The sequence below is a fragment of the Girardinichthys multiradiatus genome, chromosome 14, assembly GCF_021462225.1.
Source record: "Girardinichthys multiradiatus isolate DD_20200921_A chromosome 14, DD_fGirMul_XY1, whole genome shotgun sequence".
NCBI lineage: Eukaryota > Metazoa > Chordata > Actinopteri > Cyprinodontiformes > Goodeidae > Girardinichthys > Girardinichthys multiradiatus.
The window spans coordinates 12,537,626-12,547,097 of record NC_061807.1 but is presented as its reverse complement, the minus strand read 5'-3'; the positions used below and the strand labels follow the sequence as shown (position 1 = coordinate 12,547,097).

The 9,472-nt window shown below is 42.7% G+C and overlaps 1 protein-coding gene across 3 annotated transcripts in view; it reads left to right on the top strand.

The window, feature by feature from the left end:
• The first annotated feature begins 1,298 nt into the window (after positions 1–1,298).
• Positions 1,299–9,472, top strand: part of LOC124880904 — a 22,913-nt gene continuing 14,739 nt past the window's right edge. The window contains exons 1-6 of one of the 3 annotated variants that reach the window (XM_047386314.1): positions 1,299–2,002; positions 3,762–3,996; positions 5,520–5,705; positions 5,862–6,530; positions 7,678–7,738; positions 7,823–7,890. In XM_047386314.1, the coding sequence (XP_047242270.1) occupies positions 1,994–2,002; positions 3,762–3,996; positions 5,520–5,705; positions 5,862–6,530; positions 7,678–7,738; positions 7,823–7,890 (1,228 nt within the window). In that variant the 5' untranslated portion in view covers positions 1,299–1,993. Of the gene's footprint in view, positions 2,472–3,522; positions 3,997–5,519; positions 5,706–5,861; positions 6,531–7,677; positions 7,739–7,822; positions 7,891–9,472 lie in introns of all 3 variants that reach the window. The other 2 variants (XM_047386315.1, XM_047386316.1) reach the window with 2 other exon arrangements.

The following is a 9,472-nucleotide window of genomic DNA, read 5'->3' as shown; positions in this document are numbered from 1 at the left end:
GGTGTTTAGAGTTAACTTGTTGATTCAGATGATTAGGTTCATAGCTCGTTTAGAGACCCTTTTAATGATATGCTAATTTTGTGAGATAGGAATTTTGGGTTTTCATGAGCTGTATGCCAAAATCATCCGTATTAAGACAATAAAAGACCTGAAATATTTCAGTTAGTGTGCAATGAATCTAAAATATATGAATGTTAAATTTTCATCATGACATTATGGAAAATAATGAACTTTATCACAATATGCTAATATTTTGAGAAGGACCTGTAGAACTGCTGGTCGAGGGGAGGGCCAGATGCAGCTAATTTGCATGAAAGTGACAGAGCCTTAAAACAGCTCATTCTGAAAGGAGCCATAAAAAGGGAAAACTGAGGAGGTGGAACCTCATTACCTCAGAAAGATTTTGTGAGAAAAACGTGATTAACATGTTTTGTATGGCCCATAGATGTATCCCAAATGTGTAAAAGTAGAATAGGTCACCTTAAAGTACAACTATTTGCTGTCAAAAATAAATTAAACTATAAACTGATGCTTTTAGTTCTAAGGCTCTGCCTGTATTGCTTTACTTTTTTGTGCTCACCTGTTTCTGCTGTCCTGCTGGAAGGTGAACCTCTTGGTTTTCTTCCAGTATTACCCTGTATTTAGCTCCATCATTTCAAGCCAACTTTCCTATCCCCATTAAAGAAAAGCATCCCCACAGCATGATACTATCACCACCATGTTTCACAGTGGGGGTGGTGTGTTCAGGGTGATGTGCAGTTTCACTGTTCCTCCACACATTGCATTTTGGATGTTGGCCACAAAGTTCAGTTGTGGTCTTATCTGACCAGAGCACATTTTCCCCATGTTTGCTGTGTTCCCTTCATCGCTTGTGGCAAACTGCAATAGGGACGTCTTATGGGTCTGTGGATATCTGTAGCTCCTCCAGAGTTACCACAGAGTGACCTCTTGACTGCTTTTCTGATTGATGCTCGGCTTGTCCAGCTTGTGAGTTTGGGTGGACCTCCATGTCTTGGTAGGTCTGCAGTTGATCCATCCTCTTTCCATTTCCAGATGATGGATTGAGCAGAGCTCTGAGATGTTCAAATGTTGGATATTGTTTTAGAACCGAACTCTGCTTTAAACGTCTCCGCAACTTTCTCCCTGATCTGTTTGCTGTGTCATCTTCATGATGATGTTTGTTCACTAATGTTCTCCTACAATCTTCTGAGGCCTTCACAGAACAGATGGATTCATACTGACATTAAACGACACATTACGTGGAATTAATTTACTAATTGGGACAGTTCTGATTGGATTTTATTTAGGGATATCAGTAAAGGAAGGCTGAACACAAAACACCACCCTTCACAATTTAATTTGTTAAAAAAAAAAAAAACAATAAAACAATTTCCAAATAAAAATTTGGAAATTTGTGGTTGGAAGGTGGCAAATTGTGAAAAAAATATTGGCATGAATGCTTTTGCAAGGTGTAATTTTTCTATAAACAAGCGCCCTTTTCGTGCAAAACCTTCTTTCAAAGAGTTTTAAGCTACAAATAATGCTTCAGTTGTTGTCTAGATCTAGAACTTCAATGCTTCTGGATGTGCATGGGTTCTACATGCTTTCTACTGGTGCTGAGAACTGTATGAACCCAGTACTACATGTACAAGTACAAGAAACACTGCTTCTCCTCCTCTCTGCTACACACACACTCAGAGAGAGAAAGAGAGAAAGAGAGGAGGCGGAAACCTCCATCTGCCCTGCTCGGTGACCGACCCGTCATCCTCAGGAACCGGGAGGAGACGGATCTTCTTCTCGCTTCTCTTCCTTTTCATCCCTTTTACTTTATATAACACTGGATGCAGAACCGAGAGTAAAGACGGAGGAGGGCTGAGATGAAGAAGTAAAAACCGGAGATTTAACATGGATGAGATCTATAGTCTATATATAGGCTTTGCCCCGGACTGCACCACCACCAGCAGAAGCTCCGCCGCCGCCACCAGCTGCCCCCATGGTACCGGTAAGTCACGGAGGGAACAGCAGGGGATTGCCTCGTCCCGGCGCGGGTTGGTCCCAGCTGTGACCGGGTACTGATGCTAACTGACCCGTGAAAATGACTTCTGAGGTCTTGTGAGGTCGGGTTACCGTTCAGCCATGTTGCAGGAGAGGGGGCGGGAGGGAAGAGGAGCGGAGGTGTGTGTGTGTGTGTGAGTGTGTGTGTGTGGCTGTGTGTGTGTGTGTGTGTGTGTGTGTGTGTGTGTGTGTGTGAGTGTGTGGCTGTGTGGCTGTGGTCGCGCGCTGACACCTGCCCCTGTTCCCGGTAACGAGAGGCAGCGCGAGCGGAAGCCGTTAGAGCCGTTCAAAGCTGAGCCGAGCATCGCTCCAACATCCAGTTCCGGGAGCTGACTTTCTGACTCGGTGTGCTGGGGAGTCTGAGCGCCGTTCAGCCATGTTGCAGCAGGAGGGAGAGCGAGATAGAGCGGGGAGAGGTAACCAAGCAGCTACCATACAGCGGGGCTCCGGGGTGCTCTGACACCGACCGACCGACCGACACGGAGGGGACGGGAGGGAGGGGGGTTGTGGAGAAACTGGTGTCCGGCGGATTTTCGCTCCCCTGCCGGATGCGGCGGCCGTAGCCCGCATGGTGTCGCCTAGAGACAGGGGCGAGAGGCTGAAAGAAACGGGGTCGAGGGCAGTGAGTACACGGAGGAGAAAGAACACGGCATGTTCCATTTATTTCTATTTATTTCGAGAAAATTATTTCGCTCAAGGTTTAATATCTGTTAAAAACAATCAGTGGTTAGAGTTGTATTTATTTATTTATGTATTTGTTTGTTAAATAAAACTGATTTTAAAAATTTTATTCTAATATTTTATTTCTTTGTGTAACAGTTTTTAAAAAATTGTAATAATTTTTTTAAAATTAGTTATATGATTTAATCGTAATGTCATAATGGAAGAATTAAAATTTAAATGTTTTTGTGTTTACCTAATTGAATTTTATTTATTATTATTATTTTCTTTTAAAATATTTTTCAATTTTTTAGCTGTACTTTATATCTATTTTTTATATTAAATATTTATTCATTCATATTATATGTCTTTGTTGTAATCACTTTATTTTAAGATTATATATATATATATATATATAATGTACTGTGTGTGTCATCTGTGTTTTGGACACAGGCAGGATGGAAGTGCATGAAGAGATCAAGACTAACAAATGGTGGCAGGCTGAAGTGACGATTATTGATCGTAATTGATGATTGTTAGTCGGTGGGAAGGTCAGGGTGGGAGATGACACAGCAGGGTTTGTTACCATGGCGGTAACAGGAAAGATTTATCCCCATATTATTATTAGGCTCTATCTGTTCAATAATTAATTCATTCACAGATTCACTTTGTTCATGTTCCTCTTCTCATCCTCCCTTCCACTTTCTCACCCTTGCCCTCTCCCGCCCGTGCTCCTCATTGTTTTTCTTCCTCTCTCCCGTTTCACCTCGTTCCCCTCCATCCATCTCTCTTCTTTCTGTCTTCCAGGTCAATGAGAGGCAGCAACAGCTTGCTGTGAAGAGCGAATCCTCCCTCTGCAATCCCCCCTCTTCTTTTCTCCTCCATGATCTCCTCACTTCCTTACGTTAGGAAACACAGCCTTCTTATTTTAGCAACACTGCCTTCCTCCTCCTCCTTTTCCTTCTCTCTTGTCCTTCTCTTTCTCTGAGTTTTGACTCTTGATTTTTCTTTTTTTTTTTGTCAAACACACACGCTCTAACATGAAGCGTGGGTCGAGTGTGTTGCAGCCTCCCTCTGATGCAGCCAAACGACACACACACCCCACACTGACAAAGACACACTCTAATGATGATGCTTTTTCGCTGAGTGGGTCTAATGCGCACGCAGAATGCCCGCTGGGCACGCGTGCCGCAGGTTCGAGTCCCTTCCCATCAGCCACCTCTTTGTTCAGCCCTGATGTCAGCACCAAGATGGCGTCTGACCTCCTCATAAGGCTTTCAGGTAGTCACACACACAGATACATCCCACGTTTCACAGCTTTTGTATCAGTCATCCCTCATATTGAGATGATTTGCTGCATTTTTTCAAGCTTGTCGACGATTTTGCTTATTTTCATTGACTTTGAAGGAAGCAGAGGCTGTGTTAAATATTATTAAAATTTCGCTTTACTTGGCACAGTGAAGCTTAACCTGTCAACACCTCTGCTGCAGAGCTGCAACAGATGGGGAGAAATTGAGAAAAGTTCAGTGAAACCAGGAAGACTTAGTGTATTATTACTGACAGTGTGGCAAGCTTGAGGAAATGCAGGCACCCATGCAACCAATTAATTCCAGCTCTAACTGAGAAAAGAACCAGCAAACAGGTAGAGTAGCAGCTGCTGAGACTGCAAGGATTGAAGTGTCATCTGAACCGAGCTCAGGCAAACTCTTCAGATTCAAAGAGATTAAGGAAAAAAGTAATCATATCTTTGGTGCAGACCTGTAGCTGTTTGGAGAGCCATGCCATTATGTATTCAAACCTATTTTAACCCTAAAGTAACTGAGTGCCTCCAAGAAAAAGTATTTGCTCAGCCTAAAATTCCTGGATCAAGCAACAATGCTTTAAAAAATCTGGACGTTCAGAAGTATGCTCTCTCATTATTTGTATTCTCTGTACGGACAACTTGGATTCTTTGAGCTCTGGCAAGCAAAGGAAATTCTTTGTGAATATAGCGCCTTGAGTTTTCACACTGCTTGAATTTTTCCTTCATGTTTTTCAAGTTTCAACATCAAGCTTTGAATTGTTTTATGGGGTTTTTATGAGATGGAGCGACACAAATCAGGACATAAATGTGAAGCGGAAAGAAAAGGATACATGGAGGAGAAGGCAGGAGGCCCGTGGTAACTCGAGGAGCTGCAGAGATCCGCAGCTCAGGTGGAAGAATCAGTTGATTGGACAAGTGCCTATCTTCCCAGTGCCTATCTTCAGAGGTCACTGGGATAAATGTGGGTTTCAGCCCAAACAGGGCGCCAGTCGATCACAAAGCAGCCCCAGAACACCTAGAACACAAACATGGAGTACATCAGTCCAATCAGGTTTTTGGTGAAAGCTGGAAAAGTTGCCTTCAGATAAAATATAGTTCTGTCTGTGGTGGTGAGGACAGAGAAGTCGTCTGTATCTCAGACCTCTACTATAACCATGAGACACGGATCATGGAGAAAAGAACAAGAGGACGATACCAGCTGGATGGGCCCTGCCTCAGACATAGGATGAAACATTTAAAAATACATGCAAACACGTAACAAAATTAAAGAAAAATGTTGATGGTGATAACCTCAAATTAAATCAGGCTAATTATGCCCATTTTGGCAAAGTGGGACCAAATTCCAGGTTCAAGAATTAATCCTTGTAAAAGAAATCTTATGATCTCATATTCAGGAATACGTTTGGTTATTGTTAAGATCTCTGCAGACCTTTGGCCATGCTGGGGTCAAGTCCTGATAACTGTCACTCACTCAGCCTCTGTTACCTCCCGTTTCCTTCAGAGGCCACTCAAAAGGCCCAGATGCATCCTGGGAGCCGAGAGGAGGTGGAGCAGCAGGATGAACCCGGCGTCGCCCTTTCACCGGACGGCCCCGGGGCGAGTCCTGAGCCGCCGTCGTTGACACACACCCCAGAGGGAAACACCGTCACAGACACGCTGGCTTCAGACCTGCTCCGGAAGCTGGCAGGTAGAGATCATTTGCTAAATCTTCCAGAAAAAAGCCAGCAGCAATAAAAATGATTTTGTTTTTATCTGTGTAATGAAAATCCATCTCTTTAACATGTTCAGGACTAAAACTAAACAGAACTAAAGACTATATCACATATTTCCCCACCTTTTACAGAGCGTCAGGAAGTGAATGGCCACATGTTGAGGCTCAAAGAGGAAGAAGAGCCTCTGGAAGTCGACACAATGACCCAAAATCAGCCAGCCATCGAGGAGACTTCTCATTCCACCTTAAGGATGACAAGCTGCCATCTCTTCACTGTTAAAACAGAAAACCAGGGCCTCACTAGGAATACGACAGCTGACCAATTGCTCCCTGGAGCCAAAATGGTGGACCAGTATACCTTTGGTCTTAAAAGAGAAGATGGGTTTTCTGCCTCTAACTCAGCAGAGTGCTTCATTAATGCATCAAACAGTTTTCAGTTTCAGGTGAAACTGGAGGATTGTGGAGCTTCTGAAATCAAAGTGGACGATCACCTCCATACCAGAGCCAACATGGATGACCTTTGTCCTGTTAAAGCAAAGATTCCAGAGAAACCTTTTTCTGGAGCTAAGATGAGCAACAGGTTTTTCTCTGGTATCAAGAAGGAGAACCAGTTTGCATCAGGTGCCACGTTGGAGAATGGGCTTGTGTCTGAAACCAAGATAGCTGCTCAGGTTTTCTCTGCAGCAAAAATGGAGGAGCAGTTTCTCTTTGGAGCCAAGATGGAGGACCAGTGCCTCAGAGCCGTCTTGTGGCAGGACATGTCAGTGAACCTGGCCTCTACATTACTGCATCAGCTCTCGGGTAAACAAATAAATTACTTATCTTGGTGGTTTTTCAGTTCATGTTTTTATTTTCTTGGGATGCAGAGCAACGTTTACTTTCCAGGGTTAATCTGAACTCAAGTAAGGCAGATGAACGAGAAAATACAAGAAACCTAAGAACTGAATCCTGATACAGAAAGCTAGTGGCACCTGTTACTGTGGGATATATTTTGCAACAAGAGATCATTTTATTGTAAAGTCAAGTATTAGAAGCAGAAACATAGGCAAGCGTATGGATTTGGAGCCACTGCAGCTCCTTGGGGCGTTGCTGGTTTGCAGTGGTCAGCATCTATCAGCAGTGGCTCGATGAAGGAACGGAGGAGTAGCTAAAAGACGGAAAGGTCATGGGTGGCCAAGGCTCCTCGATGCGTGCGGGGAGCGAAGGCTGGACTGTCCAACAGATGAGCTGATGTAGTTTAAATTACTGACGAATTTCATGCTTGCTTCTCATAGAAAGCATCAGATTACAGTGTGTCACATTTTGTTGCATATGGGATTTCATAGCTGCATATTAATCAGGATGGAAACAGCAGTCTCTGATGCCTGTGACCTCATTTAGCAAGATAGTGCATCCTGACGCAAAGCAGAACTGGTACAGGAATGGTTTGACTTGCCATTCAACCCCCACCCCCGACAGCCCAGCATCACAACCTGAAGGATCTTCTGCTAGCATCCTGCTGCCAGATACTACAGCACATCTACAGGTGGAGTCCTTCCCTCAGCAGGTCTTCAACTTGTTGAAGATTTTGAGTTTATGTTTTGTGCTTGGTTATTCCTGTCACCAGACAGGATACACTTGAACTAATCTGACATCATAGAAAACAGAGAAGAGCTCAAATGTTGCCCTAGACAGTGACACTGGCCTGCTTGGGTTCAAAACAGGTGTGAAAGGATGTCTTTGTTGTGACAGAGGAAATGATGATGGAAGCATAAGAGACATTTGGTTGAACTCTGAGCCTAAAGATCCAAATAACAGTAGAGAAAGTTGACCATGAAACTAAGCATTATTAACCTGCTGCTAGTGTCCTTAGCTGTTAACATAGAACCTGCTGCATGGGTGTTAATTGATGTACCGTGTCGCTGTGTTTGTGCCGTTGTAAAATAAAGTTTTTGTTGGTTATTGACAGAGAAAGTCAGTAAGTCCAACTGTCAGCAGGTGGAGAGGATGGCACCCCCCATCAGAAACAGGTAGCATAAATAATTCTTAAAAATAATAAATAAACCTCACATGTGTGGCTGACTCTGTTTATGTCTGTGTTGCATTCTCTGTAGTCCTGTTTTGAAGATCAATATGGACCACCCCTCCTCTCCACTGTTGAGCCCCCGAGAAGCTCCACATGGTAATTAAGCTCTGCACGTTTTCACAGATTAGTTCCTGGACACTGAAGATCACAGACCAAATGTCTCAGGTCACTTCCATGTCCTGCACTAATCTGAATTTATAGCATGCATGACAGACAAACATTTGCTGAGAATTACCATCAGTAGAGTACAATCTTGATCTTAATCACAGAGCAATGTGTAACAACAACTATGTGGTTGTGGTATTTCTCAATGTTCTACCTTCATCTGGACATGAAACAAATCCAATCCTCCCAAATCCTTCTGCCTTATGTTTATCTGAGACCGGGCTGTGGAAGTAATGGTTCTCCCTTCTAACAGGAAGAACCCAGAACCAGGATGATGCACAGGCTCAACCTGGTACAGAAACCCACACCAACAAGAATGTGAGGTGACCCATGGGTGGTTCTTTTTTAGTTTTATTCTGTTTCCTTTATAATCATTTCGGAGTTTATTATTGTGGGAAAGGTCTTGCCATATTCTCTTGTTAAATATTGTCATTGGGGTTTTGCCATACAGGTTCATCCCTCTTTGTTTACTTCTTGGTTCTTTCTTAAGTCCTTCCCTAGTTTATTATCTTATGTTAGCTTCAGGGTTTTCTCCTTTTGGTTTACAGTTTCCTTTGGTCTGGTTCACCTTCCTCTGTGTTAATTACTCTCCCTCCCTGTTCTCATTCTGCCACAGCTGTTCCACATCTCCTCTAATTAACTCACCTGGTCCCTACGTCATTTTCCACCCCAGCCTCAGTATATAGGCACCCTGGTTTGCATTGTTCATTGCTGAATTCTTGTTACAGTCAGGGTCATTTTTAAACCTTTTTCACTTCATCTCTCTCCACCTGGTTCTGCCTGCATTTTTGGGTCCAACTAAAAACCAAACCATGACAATGTGTCTTGATTAAATGCCAGGTTTAATTTAATAACAGCCTCACTGAAGCTTGTTAGGGTCTTTGTTGTTTGTGATGATGATATTCACAGGGTAAATCACTGAATGATAAAGCTGTAAATATTTGATAAATAATATTTTTATTTGAATAAACACATACTAGGATAGAGATCATGATCCTGAAGCCCTCAGTTTCTCCTGCTTTGCTTCCGGATGCGTAGATCTCTCTACGTTGATGGGCCGTTTAATTTTAATTAAACATGGAGTTACTGTGCTTAACTCTTCACACATGTGTTTCACCTGCATCTTCAACCGTATTTTGAACTTTAAACTGTGACACTGTCTGTCGGGGTCTGACATTTTGGACTTTGTTTGTGGTTTTGTGTTTGTTTACTTTTTGGCTAGATGTTTCTATCGAATTATCGATTATTATTATTATTATTATAGTTCTCTAGCTTAGTTCCTCAAGTTAATCTCTATTCTTCCAGTCCCTCCTTATAGGTTAACTTTAGTTATTGTTTATGTTTGGTTTACATTTATTCTAGTCCTCTCTTTCTCTGCTTCCTTCCCAGTTAGTTGAGTCAGTGTTGGTTTAGGTTTGTTTACTTTTGTAGTTAGGGTTTCTTTATGGTTTCTTTTGTTCATTCATATTTTGCCAGTTTCTTAGATCTTAGGTTGTTGTTTCTTCTGTTCCCT